Below are 13,967 nucleotides of genomic sequence, written 5' to 3' on the forward strand. Positions count from 1 at the left end.
GCCCTCAGAAGGGTGAGCCAAGATGAGTCAAGGTTTTTGGAATCCTGCTTGATGCACTCAAAGCGCGCATGGCTCTATGGCAGGAAATTCACAGGTTGAGCCAGCGAGTCCCACTCGTGGACAGCAACTGCAAGAACTTTGCCACAACTGCAGTTGTTTCCAGGGAGAAGCCTGTTGTTTGTGCTAGCATTTGCAGTGGCAGCACAAATCCAATTCACGAATGCACAGAGCATGGTTCATGATCCACCTGGGTTTTTGCTACTTTATATTTTTATTGATTTACTGTACTTGTGTATTGACTGCAGCTTTACCATATTTTCTTTTCTCTTAATCTGTTCACTGCTTTGGGGGCCTTAGCTAAAAAGTGGTATATCAATAAACTGATGGTGATGATAATATCCAGGCGGGAATCGCTGCAGCAAAGCACAGCCTGTCCAGGTTCTGGTGCAACGCAGGAACTTGCATATTACACCAAGATCAAAGTACTACATCTCCTGTGACTGACTGCAGCTGTCCAAAATCTTCCTCAAAACCTGCAACCTGACCCTTTTAACAGGAAATGGCAAGGACTAAATCTGGGTCATTCTGCACAGAAAGTTATAGCCTTTCCCTAAGGCCTCCTCTGGTGAGATGGCCAGAAGAAGACATGTGTACAGTGGTACCTCAGGTTAAGTACTTAATTCGTTAGAGGTCCGTTCTTAACCTGAAACTGTTCTTAACCTGAAGCACCACTTTAGCTAATGGGGCCTCCTGCTGCTGCCGCGCCGCCAGAGCACGATTTCTGTTCTCATCCTGAAGCAAAGTTCTTAACCCGAGGTTCTATTTCTGGGTTAGCGGAGTCTGTAACCTGAAGCATATGAAACCTGAAGCGTATGTAACCCGAGGTACCACTGTACATGTACCTAGAGGTTTTGCATCCTATCTTCCCTCCACTTTAGAGTAGCAAACACGAGTTGATTCTATTTTCTCCTCACAGCAACGCAGTGAAGTAGGTTCCATCCAAGGGAAGGAAGCTGTAGCAAGTTCCATGGTAGAGTAAGGCCTTGAAATGAGTCCCCCGCTCCCAGCTGATCTACACCCAGTACTGGACCATATATCACCTGACCCTGCTGGCTTACACTTCTGGAGACGGCAGAATTGTTTGAAAGCCTCAAGGCAATCTGTCACCCAGTTAAATGCAGCTTAGCTGTTCAACGGATTCCTTAAAATTGGGTTAGATTTGCACTGGGGTAAAACCAAACAGTTCTGCAGCAAAAAAAATAAATGCACACACATCATGGAAGTCACCATCTCAGAAAAAGCATTCCCTCCCAGGTGAGAGAGAACATGAGAATACCTTTGCTAAGATTGTGTTTCCCACCTGCTGTTTTTGAAAGGGGCGATCTTTAGCTGATCAAAAGGCATATCAATCCATTAGTCCTAACTGGTCAATTAAAGGTTAGTTTGAACACACTGCACACACAGTCAGAGCTACAGTGCAGAGAAGAAAACTGAAGGAGGAGGAAGAGGAAGGAAATAGCAGCATGAGAGCAAGAGGGGAAGAACATCACTGCACCAGCAAACACCACCTCTATCCGCTCGCCCAGCAGCCCAATGTTGCTTTCCATGGGGCCGACTGACTCTTCCTGAGGAGGGGCGAAAAAGCAGGGGGGTGGGTAAGACTCACAAGAGCTGGATCAAGCTAAAGACCCACCAAGCCCAAAACAATGGCCAACCAGATGCCTGTGGCAGCTGTGATGAACCCTCCAGATGTTCCTGACTACAATTCCCATTCACCATTGGCCATGCCTGCTGGGGTGGACAGGAGTTGCAGTTCAGCAGCTTCTGGAGGGCTACCAATGGTTCCCTACCCTTGGCCTATGGGAGGTCCACCATCAGAGTGGCCCACATTCAAGGGCCTTCACGGTGGTGGGGTCCTCCCTGTGGAATGCCCTCCCATCAGATGTCAAACAGATTAACCACTATTTGACTTTTAGAAGACATCTGAAGGCTTGTTTTCGATGGCTGGTGCTTTATTGTGTTTTTAATATTTTGTTGAGAGCCACCCAGAGTGGCTGGGGCAGCAGCAGGAACAACAACAAAAACTTTTTTCAGCTGGAACTCGCCAGAACTTTCAGGTGGGCACATTGCCATTCTAAGAGAACAAAGGGGGCATTCTTGGCGAGTTCCGGCACCTCTTTTTCTAGAAAAATTGTACTACTACTACAGGTGAAACTCGAAAAATTAGAATATCATGGAAAAGTTCATTTATTTCAGTAATTCAACTTAAAAGTTGAAACTAATATATGAGATCAACTCATGACATGCAAAGTAAGATATGTCAAGCCTTGATTTGTTATACAGGTGAAACTTGAAAAATTAGCATATCGTGGAAAAGTTTCCTTTATTTCCGTAATTCAACTTGAAAGGTGAAACTAATACATGAGATAGATTCGTGCAAAGCGAGATATGCCAAGCCTATATTTGCTATAATTGTGATGATCATGGTGTACAGCTGGTGAAAACCCCAAATTAACCATCTCAGAAAATTAGAATATTCAAGGACATCAGCAAAACAAGGATTGCAAATGGAGCAAGATTGGACCTCTGAGAAGTGGAAGCACATCTCGCTTTGCGTGTCATGAGTCAATCTCATATATTAGTTTCACCTTTTAAGTTGAATTATTGAAATAAATGAACTTTTCCATGATATTCTAATTTTTTGAGTTTCACCTGTACTACTACTACTACTACTACTACTACTACTACTACTACTATAACCATTGTAAGGAAGGCAGGGCAGGCAAGGCCATTGCCTTGGCAGTCATTGTCAGAAAGGGCTGGTGACTCCCTTTTGGGTGCAAAGGGCTGGCAAGCCATTTCACAATGTTTCTCAGAGAAACACCAGCTTTCCCATTACTCCTGGGCAGAGGGGAAGCCAATACCTCCACGTTGCGCACAGATGGGTCGGGAGCTTCGCTGGGCCAGTCCGGGAGCTCCTGGTAGCCTACGGCCTTGGCATTGAGGAGGTGGGAAAGCGAGCCCAGCTGGAAGTGGTCACGGTCTGCAAGGAGCAGCAAAGCATCAGCATCTGCACAGGCCCACCCAACAGCGCCGCCTCCCTGCCCCCCGTGTCCCTTCGTTAGGCAGAGTGATTTGAGTAAAGCAGGTGGAGCCCAGAGAGAACATAAATCGTGATGATACTTTAAACTGGTCAAAAACAGTATAAAATATGAGGAGAAACAAACAGAGGGGGTTCATTTTATTTACATGCCTTATTCATAGCATGGAGACGTTCAACAACTACACTTGCGGGGGGGGGGAGGAAACTCCCACAGAATTACACAACCAATCAGAGCACGCGTTACCTCAGCAAGGATCATGCCAGTTGCTAGGCAACATCACCAAACACCCCTCTTGGTTGGCTAACTATAAATGATTTTCAATTTTATAGGTAAAGGTAGAGGGACCCCTGACCATTAGGTCCAGTCGTGACCGACTCTGGGGTTGCGGTGCTCATCTCGCTTTATTGACCGAGGAAGCCGGTGTACTGCTTCTGGGTCATGTGGCCAGCATGACTAAACCACTTCTGGCGAACCAGAGTAGCGCACGGAAACGCCGTTTACCTTCCCTCTGGAGCGGTACCTATTTATCTACTTGCACTTTGACGTGCTTTCGAACTGCTAGGTTGGCAGGAGCAGGGTCCGAGCAACAGAAGCTCACCCTATCACAGGGATTCGAACCGCCAACCTTCTGATCAGCAAGTCCTAAGCTCTGTGGTTTAACCCAATAATTTTACAATTATTTTAACATTTTGAAACTCGACTTCCCTCCCCCACTTTCTGCGATTCCTTAATTTTTTATATTTTCTGCATATTCCAAATTAACTTACTCATTTATCCATCTATAAATTCTGTTTATATAACTTGTAGGTTAATTCTGAGTGAGAACCGATTTCTCCCTGCTGTGCTACCATCAACACACCCATGACCTGTTCCCTCGGCTGCTCCTTTTATACGTGGCTCCTCACTCTACCTTTGAAAGAGGACTCCAAGATTGGGGCGGGCTTTTGGGCCAGGAAGAGCTTCTTGGCGTACTTGTTGAGGGCCCCACTCTTCTCGGTGGGCACAATGAGCTGGCGGATGAAGCGGGCACGGTCCCGGATGTCGTAATTCTGGTCGTACTTGGCCAGGTTCAGCACATACTGGGTCAGCAGTTTGCTCTGTAGCAGAGAATAATAATAATAAAGAATAATAAATTTTATTTATATCCCGCCCTCCCCAGCCGGAGCCGGGCTGAGGGCGGCTAACAACAATAAAACAGCACAAAAGTACAGCATAAACAACACTCTAAAATCATTCATTATAAAATTAATTAATTCAAGCCACTGGCAACCATTGGGCCAGAGCTCCGCGAAGATTGCCGAGGGAGTGAGTCAGGCTGTGCCCTGGCCAAAGGCCTGGTGGAACAGCTCTGTCTTGCAGGCCCTGCGGAAAGATGTCAAGTCCCGCAGGGCCCTGGTCTCTTGTGACAGAGTGTTCCATCAGATCGGAGCCACAGCCGAAAAAGCCCTGGCTCTAGTTGAGGCCAGCCTAACTTCTCTGTGGCCTGGGACCTTCAAGATGTTTTTATTTGAAGACCGTAAGTTTCTCTGTGGGGCATACCAGGAGAGGCGGTCCCGTAGGTACGAGGGTCCTAGGCCGTATAGGGCTTTAAAGGTTAAAACCAGCACCTTAAACCTGATCCTGTACTCCACTGGGAGCCAGTGCAGCTGGTATAGCACCGGGTGAATGTGATCTCGCAGCGAAGACCTCGTAAGGAGTCTCGCTGCAGCATTCTGCACCCGCTGGAGTTTCTGGGTCAGTCTCAAGGGCAGCCCCACGTAGAGCGAGTTACAATAATCCAGTCTGGAGGTGACCGCCGCGTGGATCACAGTGGCTAGGTCAGGGCGAGAGAGGTAAGGAGCCAACTGCTTAGCTTGGAGGAGATGGAAAAATGCCGCCTTTGTTATAGCTGCAATCTGCGCCTCCATGGAAAGGGAGGTGTCGAAGATTACACCCAAACTCTTAACGGACGGTGCTGGCACTAATTGCGCCCCTGCAAGAGATGGGAGTTGCCCCCCCAATCCCATATCACCCCGTCCCAGCCACAGGACCTCTGTCTTCGAAGTTAGGATGGCCATCCATCAACAGATAGAGTTGGGTGTCATCGGCATACTGATGGCAACCCAGCCCAAAACTCCGAACAAGCAGGGCGAGGGGGCGCATAAAGATGTTGAAAAGCATCGGGGAGAGAATCACACCCTGAGGCACTCCACACACCAAGGAGTGGCGCAATGACAATTCCCCCCCAAGCGCCACCCTCTGTCCCCGACCAGAGAGAAACGAGCGCAGCCATTGAAGGACTGTGCCCTGGATCCCCACGTCGGCAAGGCGGTGGTCCAGAAGTTCGTGACCGACCATGTCGAAAGCTGCTGACAGGTCTAGAAGAATCAGCAGCCCCGACCCGCCTCGATCCAGCTGTCTACGAAGATCATCTGTTAGGGCAACCAGAGCCGTCTCAGTCCCATGACCAGCGCAGAAGCCGGACTGGAATGGATCCAAAGCTGATGTTTCATCCAGAAACCCACCAAGCTGTTCAGCAACCGCTCTCTCAATCACCTTACCCAGGAACGGAAGATTCGAAACCGGGCGGTAATTGGATAGATCTAAAGTATCTAATGATGTTTTCTTTAAGAGCGGGCGCACCACCGCCTCCTTCAGTTCCCCTGGGAATGTCCCCGTGCCAAGGGACAAATTGATGATATTCCCCAGGAGGGCCCGCACCTCGTCTGGACACGCTCTAATCAGCCAAGACGGGCACGGGTCGAGAGGACAGGTGGTGGGCTTTCCAGCTCGGAGGAGTCTGTCCACATCGACTGGGGATATCTGGTCGAAGTGGTCCAATACTGGACCCAAGGACAGTCGAGGGGCCTCCAGTTCCTTTATTGTATCCAAATTGGCAGGGAGGTCATGGCGGAGCAACAAGACCTTCTCCGCAAAAAAGCTCCCAAATGCCTCACAGCTGTGTGTCAAATTGTTATTTAAATTTGGCTGTCCCTCAAGGGACGTTAAAGACCTGATTATACTAAATAATTGCGCTGGGCGAGAGCTAGCGGATGCAATGGAGGCTGAGAAGTATGACTTCTTAGTAGCCTTCACCGCCATCTCGTAGGTTTTCATAAAAGCCCTATAAGATGTTCTTGAGGCTCCGTCACGGGCACCCCACCATACTCGCTCTAGCCGTCTGAGGTCCCGCTTCATTTTCCGAAGCTCCTCAGTAAACCAGGGAGCCCGGTTTCTGCTGGGTCGCAGAGGGCGCTTAGGTGCAATCTCATCAATGGCTGCCAGGAGCTGGGTATTCCAGCCCTCAACAAGCTCAGTCAATGAGTCGCCAGGGGGAGCAAGGTCCCGCAAGGCTTGGCGGAATCTATCAGGGTCCATCAGCCTCTGCGGGCGAGCCCAAATCGGCTCGCCACCTAAGCAGGGTGGGGGTGGAAAGTCAATCCTGGCTTTCAGAGCGTAGTGATCAGACCATGGCACCTTCATCGAAGGAGACATGATCACATCTATACCTACGCCAAAGATCAAATCCAGCGTGTGGCCTGCTTGATGTGTGGGGCCCGAAACAAACTGGGAGAGCCCTAGTGTCACCATGGAAGACACCAGGTCCAGAGCCTGTGAGGAGGGAGTGGCATTAGCATGGATGTTAAAGTCCCCCAATACCAATAGGTTAGGGAACTCCAAGGCCCAGCCGACCACCGCCTCCAATAGGCCTGACAGGGTGGCTGCTGGTGCGCTAGGTGGCCGGTACACCAGCCAGACAGCCAAGCTCTCCTCGGAGCCCCACACTAGGCCAACACATTCAATGCCGGGGATCGATGGCGATGGTAGAGCCCTGAAAGGACAATCTTCCTGGATTAATAATGCCACCCCTCCCCCCGGCCCACAGTCCGCAACTGGTGGAGGACGGAGAAACCCTGGGGCGCCATCTCTCGTAAGGTAACTGTTGCCCCTTCGTGCACCCAGGTCTCCGTCACACAAGCCAGGTCGACCCCCTGCGAGATAAAGAAATCTCGCAGGGTGGCGGTTTAATTGCCTATAGACCTGGCATTGCACAGCACCAGTGACGGAGGTGAGTAATCCTTGCTCACCCTACCCTCGTCCCTCGGGATGGGGCGCAGATTGGAAGGGGTACGAGCGTATCCATATCTCGATACCCTTCGCCTATAACATCTGCCCCCACCGCCATACCTCCCTCGCCCCTCCACGGTAGCAATCCCAGGCCTCATAGTAGCCTCCAATGATGGCAATTAATGTTATTCTTTCGCAGCCTAAAACAATAAAACCTTAAAACAAAAAAAACAAAAAACAAAAACAACCCAGAAAATAAAAACTGCAAAAATTACAAATTCATCAAAATCTAACAAATTCCCAAGCCCACCCAAACATCCATCCCACCCCCATATATAAAAAATCTAAAGGGAAAGGATAATTTTTTTTAAAAAAAAATGTTAAAAAGAACTCTGCACCCCTCCGGGTCCTCCTGGGCAGTAGCAGCATCAGTGGCAACAACCATCCTAGAAGACCGCATTGCACAAGAGGAACTGGGCCCTGGCAAAGAGTTGGGCAAGCCAGTGGCCTCCCCAACAGTCTCTTAGGCCGGAGGCAGAAAACAAACCAATACAGAACTACAGCAAAAAGGGCGCTTTAAAAAAAGATGTATTCATGGGATTGCTTCATTGAGTATTTTAATTATGAATATTTAAATTTTAATGTTGGTGCGACTGGTTTTTTTACCTTGCAAATTTCTTAGAAGCCTATTTCAGCATTAAGAAGTATGTTAAAATAAAATAGGGGCATAACAGAAAATAATAATAAATAAATAAATAATAATAATAATAATAATAATAATAATAATAATAATAATAATAATATAATATTATTTATACCCTGCCCATCTGGCTGCGTCTCCCCAGCCACTCTGGGCGGCTTCCAACTGAATATTAAAAATATGGCGCTCAAGTGAATTCTTGCACCTATGGGGCATGCCCTTTGCCTTTTGCTCCCCCCACAACACAAACACAAGTCAGTCCACACAGTCGGATCAGTTTTTTGGTGTCCAAATAAATTGGCATGGCCGCCTTAGATTCACTAATTTCAATGGGTCTACTATGAACTTAGCTCAGGGGTGGGGAATCTCAGACCTGGAAGCCAAATGTGGCCCTCCAAGCCTCTCTAACTGGCCCTTGGAACACTATCCTGGACACACCCTCCTCATGCGTATTCCCTGGCTGGAATGTATCCCCATACTTGAACAATGCTTCTTGCTTGCCTGGAAGGAATGGTGTGTGTGTATGTGTAGAAACCAATTTATATAAAAAAAGATGGATGTCTTTCGAAAACCAGCACCGTTCTGAAGCTTCAGTTCTTCTTGCTTCTCTGTGTTTGGTGCAACCCCCCTTTTGGGTGGAGCCGGGAGAGAGGAGGAATGGCCCCAGCGGAAACAGATAGACCAAAGGTAGGACCTTCTTGGTGACAGCCCCCTGACTGTAGCCCCACTGATTGTGGGTTGCCCTTCTTATGGAACTCACCTGGGACCTACTTTTTGGTGCCACATTATTTTCCTGTGTTTTTGCACAAATTATATTTTAATGCCACTCTTGCTGTTTTTACAGCCGCTGGATGTGTGGGTTTTCATTATTTCTATCACACACATTCAGTCGCTAGAGAATTGGTAAATCTGTTTATGCTGAGAAAGGTGGGAGAGAGATGTTCTGAAATAATACATAAATAACATATGTGTGTTAAAACTTAACTGGCTGGGGCTTGTTTCGGAGCTGCGCTCCAGAGGTGCTTAGAGCATCTCAGAAGCACAGTGGCAAAATGAGTCCCAGGCTTCATCTCCAGCTCTGGAGAGGTGAACTCCCCAAGTCAGTTAAGACTCTGTGGCCTGCCCACCCTCCCTCCCTCCCTCAGACACCTTCGTCCCCTATCTAGGCAAGCAAGAGACATTATAGGATTCCACGAAGGCAAAACACTCAACGCATATGTGAAGCAGGGCTACTGGAGAGTTTTGAGGGCCAAGTAGAGGCTTGGAGGGCCACATTTGCCCCAGCCCCAAGTCCAAAGTTCCTCTGCCTTGAGATGATTAACACCTTCAGCACAAAACCAGAGGTAAAGGGTAAAGGGACCCCTGACCATTAGGTCCAGTCGCGGCCGACTCTGGGGTAGTGGCGCTCATCTCGCTTTATTGGCCGAGGGAGCCGGTGTACAGCTTCCGGGTCATGTGGCCAGCATGACTAAGCCTCTTCTGGCGAACGAGAGCAGTGCACGGAAATGCCGTTTACCTTCCCGCCGGAGCGGCATCTATTTATCTACTTGCACTTTGACGTGCTTTCGAACTGCTAGGTTGGCAGGAGCAGGGACCAAACAACGGGAGCTCACCCTGTCACGGGGATTCGAACCACCTATCTTCTGATCAGCAACCATCAACCTTCTAACCCACAGCATATACTGTATATACTGTAACCAGTTACAGTATATTAAATATGTGCCCTTGGCATGCAGACAGCAATCCTACCCACCCCGCTAATTGCATTCAACGGGAAAGCTGCCACTCCTAGGAAAGACCTTTACCTGCTTGGAGTTGGTCAGGTAAAGCTTGGCTGCCAAGTTGATGACCTGCAGCTTCACAATGTCCTCCTCGCTGGTGAAGGACTTGGCCATCTTACGCAGCACATCAGGGGCAATCTTGGGCACATGCTCACAGTACTCGCCGATCAGCCATAAGATGCTGGCACGAGCCATGGGTACCTATGCACAAGAAACAGCACTGCATCTCCTCTTGAGATCCCGAATCAGCCTTTCCCACTCCCCCCACCCTTTCCTCATCAGAGCCCACCCATCAGGAGAGCATCTTCTGCCAGCTCAGGCCCCCACCTGGATGTTGTCGGTCAGCTTGGCCATGTGCTTGATGATCTCGCTGTGCTGAGACGGCTGCATCTGCAGGAGTTTCTTAATGACAACCACGGACTCGGCCACAACCAGCTCTAAGTAACAGGATGGGGAAAGTGTTAAGGCTGTATGCAAGGATGCTCAATCTGCCGCTCATCTCCCCAGTGGCAATGTTCCTTTTGTAGAATCATAGAGCTGAAAGGGACCTCAAAGAGAATGTGGTCCAACTCTCTGCTGAAACAGGAAATCCACTCCTACAGGAACCCTGATAGGTGGCCTTCCAGCCTCCGATTAAAAACTTCCAACAAAAGCAACCAAGTTTGTAGATCTTATGACTGTGCCCTGGGCAATCTCAGGGGTGAGTAGCCCATCTCACAGCCATAAGGTAGAGCTTCAGTGCTCCACATAGTTCTGCTCCAATAAAAATTTCACAAACTACCGTATTTTTCGCTCTATAACACGCACCCGACCATAACACGCACGTAGTTTTTAGAGGAGGAAAATCCGTAGGCATTTCCTCCATAACACACACAGACATTTCCCCTTACTTTCTAGGAGGAAAAAAGTGAGTGTTATGGTGCAAAAAATACGGTATATGCCAACGTGTATACTAAGAAATGAGCTCTTGGGTTTCAAGCCACCACCCTCTGGACCACACGCCCCTATTTTCCTAGCTATACCGCACTGAAAAAGGGCTCTCACCATCTCGGTTGGACAGCAGCTGCACAAGGCCATTGAGACATGTGTCACGCACTTTGCCAATGTTGGTGGCGCAACGGCCAATGGCCTGGATGGTGGCTGCCACGAAGTCTTTGTCCATGCTCCGGATGTAAGTCTGCGGGAACAAAAAGACACAAGGAGCTGTCTGGGAATGCCCATGCGGAGATGGGTGTGGCTGGACCTGTGCCATGCGGGCTGCATGCTAGCCCTCAAATGCACCATAATTATTAATGGGAGGGACCATAGCTCAGTGGCAAAGCTCATGTTGTGCATGCAGAACCTTCCTGTATTCAGGTGAGGGAGAATACCCTAGCCTGAGACCTTGGAGCACAGCTGCCGGTCGGAAGCCCGCTATGATTTTTTTTTTACAAGTACTTTGTGGGTAAGGCTGCTTGACTTCATAACAATCTTGGTACCACATCCACACTGAGTGCAGCACCTGCAAACTTCCTGGGATCAGTTTCAGTTGACGTGGCCTGTGAGGTGCACAAGGTTCATTCATGTCACCCAGGAAAGGGTCTCCTCGAACCCTTTGCCTCTTGGCTTATTAAAGCTAGTCCCATGGACTGCAAGAGGATCAAATCTATCCATTCTTAAGGAAATCAGCCCTGAGTGCTCACTGGAAGGACAGATCCTGAAGCTGAGGCTCCAATACTTTGGCCACCTCATGAGAAGAGAAGACTCCCTGGAAAAGACTCTGATGTTGGGAAAGATGGAGGGCACAAAGAGAAGGGGACGACAGAGGATGAGATGGTTGGACAGTGTTCTTGAAGCTACCAGCATGAGTTTGACTGAACTGCGGGAGGCAGGGGAAGACAGGAGTGCCTGGTGTGCTCTGGTCCAGGGGGTCACGAAGAGTCGGACACGACTAAACGACGAAACAACAACAAGCGGGCATGTCTGAGTAGACACAGTGTGTGGTCAATGCATCCTTGCGGGAGGAAGTGGTCCTGGCTATCCTGAAAGATGACCATCCAACCACTTTGGAAAAAACTTGTGACAACTACTGCCCGGCCACAAATGCCAGCTTTTCAGAGGAGGTGATCCAGAAGGTTGCGGAGTAGCAATTGCAGGTGCTCTTAGACGCAACAGATTTTCTTGAACCTTTTCACTCTGGGTTCAGGTTGGGTTATGGGGCTGAATGGGCCTGAATGGGATGACATTTATTAGGAGAATGCAACCCTCTTTTTCTTGCTTAATCTCTCAGAGGAGCATTGGCCATGGTACCCTTCTGAGCCAACTGAGAGGGGTGGGTACTGGAGGCACTCCTCCACAGTAGTTCCAATCCTATCTCCAGGGTGAATAGGACTGGGTAATAATAATAATAATAATAATAATAATAATAATAATAATAATAATTTATTATTTATACCCCACCCATCTGGCTGGGCTTCCCCAGCCACTCTGGACAGCTTCCAAAAAATATTAAAATACCGTAATACATCAAACATTAAAAGCTTCCCTAAACAGGGCTGCCTTCAGATATCTTCTAAAAGTCTGGTAGTTGTTGTTCTCTTTGACATCTGGTGGGAGGGCGTTCCACAGGGAGGGCGCCACTACCGAGAAGGCCCTCTGCCTGGTTCCCTGTAACTTGGCTTCTCGCAGTGAGGGAACTGTCAGAAGGCCCTCGGTGCTGGACCTCCGTATCCGGGTAGAACAATAGTGGTGGAGACGCTCCTTCAGATATACTGGACCGAGGCCGTTTAGGGCTTTAAAGGTCAGCACCAACACTTCGAATTGTGCTCAGAAATGTACTTATATCTTGCCCCCCTGGCAGCTGTGCTTTGGGGTGCGGAAGGTACCATCCTTTTTACCAGAGCTGTTTTAACATCTATATGAAGCTGCTGGGATTGGTCATCAGGAGATTTAGGATGAGATCTCATCCACATGCTGCTGATGACCTAGCTCTACTTCTGTTTGAATCAGGAATGGGTGTGAAGTGGTGGGCTGGATGATGGCCGGTTAAGGGGCTGAATCCTGGCAAGATGGAGATGCTGTGGGCAGGCAATACCCAAACCATGATAATGAGTCAATTTCCAGCTGTGGATGGGGTCGTACTCCCCATTAAAGCAGGTCTGCAGTCTGGAGGAGCTCCTGGATCCATCTGTGTCACTAGAGTCCCAGGCGGCCTCTGAAATTCTATCCCCTGGCACATTAGACAGACACCATCTCTGTTGCCTTTTCAGTGTCTACTGGATACCTTCCACTCCCAACAACTTTTTCAGCAGAGATCTTTCCCCATCTGCATTTGTTTTAAAGTTTGCACATTATTTTAAATGTTTCTTTTATGGTTTAATCACTTCTTGTTTGCTACCCTGGGCTCCTTTGGAAGGAAAGGTGGGGTATAAATTAAATAAATAAAAATAACAGTCTGCGCTGGACTAAATAGGACAAAACTATCTGAGCTGTTATAAGGCGTCTTCCTTTGTTTCCTAGCCAACTTATTAGAGTTTCCTTTATGGGTATGTAGTTACACTGGCAATGCCCATTCAGTAAGGCACATGGCATTATACTGGTTGAAAAGTCACTGTAAAATATGCAGGCTACCCCCCCCCCCCCGGTCTTCATTTCCTCTCCTATATACTATATGTCCATATCTAGTTTCTTATTCCTTATAACGTGCATGAATTGTGCTCTAGAGCTCTCTCACACTCTTCCTCTCCCAGGCATGGGGAACCTTAAGCTCTCCAGATGTTGCTCTTGTCATCCCTGGCCACTGGCCATGCTTGCTGCTGCTGATGGGAGTTGTAGTTCAGCAACGCCTAGAGGGCCAAAGGTTCCCCACACCTGCTATTAATTAATTAATTTTATAATGAAATGATTTTAGAATGTTGTACTATTTTATTGTTGTTTGCCGCCCTGAGTCCGGCTTCGGCTAGGGAGGGCGGGATATAAATAAAAATTATTATTATTATTATTATTATTATTATTATTATTATTATTATTATTAGCAAAGAAAAGCAAATAAATTAGAGAGTTGCAAAAATAGAACAGAAGTCAACCCCTGTTCAAGGACAGCTAGATTAAGGGCACCTTTAGTGGTCTTTAAGATAAACTTTGGAATCACAACAGCTGGGATACAGCTCCAAGAATTCTACCCTTTTCTCCTTCCTTAAGCCGCATTTCTGTGACTTCCAGGAGACTCAGCTAATGAAACTGTACAGCCTCCCCTAATGTGTCAAAAACAAAGCCCCCTTGTCACCAAAGTCTCTTTCTAATGACCTCATTCACAACCCTTTAAACCAGAAAAACAGAAACTTCTTGATTTGAAGC

At 48.1% G+C, this 13,967-nt stretch overlaps 1 protein-coding gene across 1 annotated transcript in view; it reads right to left on the reverse strand.

The window, feature by feature from the left end:
* AP3B2 (adaptor related protein complex 3 subunit beta 2) overlaps positions 1–13,967 on the reverse strand; it is an 80,351-nt gene that overhangs the window by 22,821 nt on the left and 43,563 nt on the right. Inside the window, 6 exon segments of the mRNA XM_082198335.1 lie at positions 1,569–1,625; positions 2,925–3,043; positions 4,015–4,201; positions 9,657–9,833; positions 9,960–10,069; positions 10,677–10,809. Of these exon segments, the coding sequence (XP_082054461.1) occupies positions 1,569–1,625; positions 2,925–3,043; positions 4,015–4,201; positions 9,657–9,833; positions 9,960–10,069; positions 10,677–10,809 (783 nt within the window).

This window comes from Podarcis vaucheri (assembly GCF_965113315.1).
Source record: "Podarcis vaucheri genome assembly, chromosome: 14".
Taxonomy (NCBI): Eukaryota; Metazoa; Chordata; class Lepidosauria; order Squamata; family Lacertidae; genus Podarcis; species Podarcis vaucheri.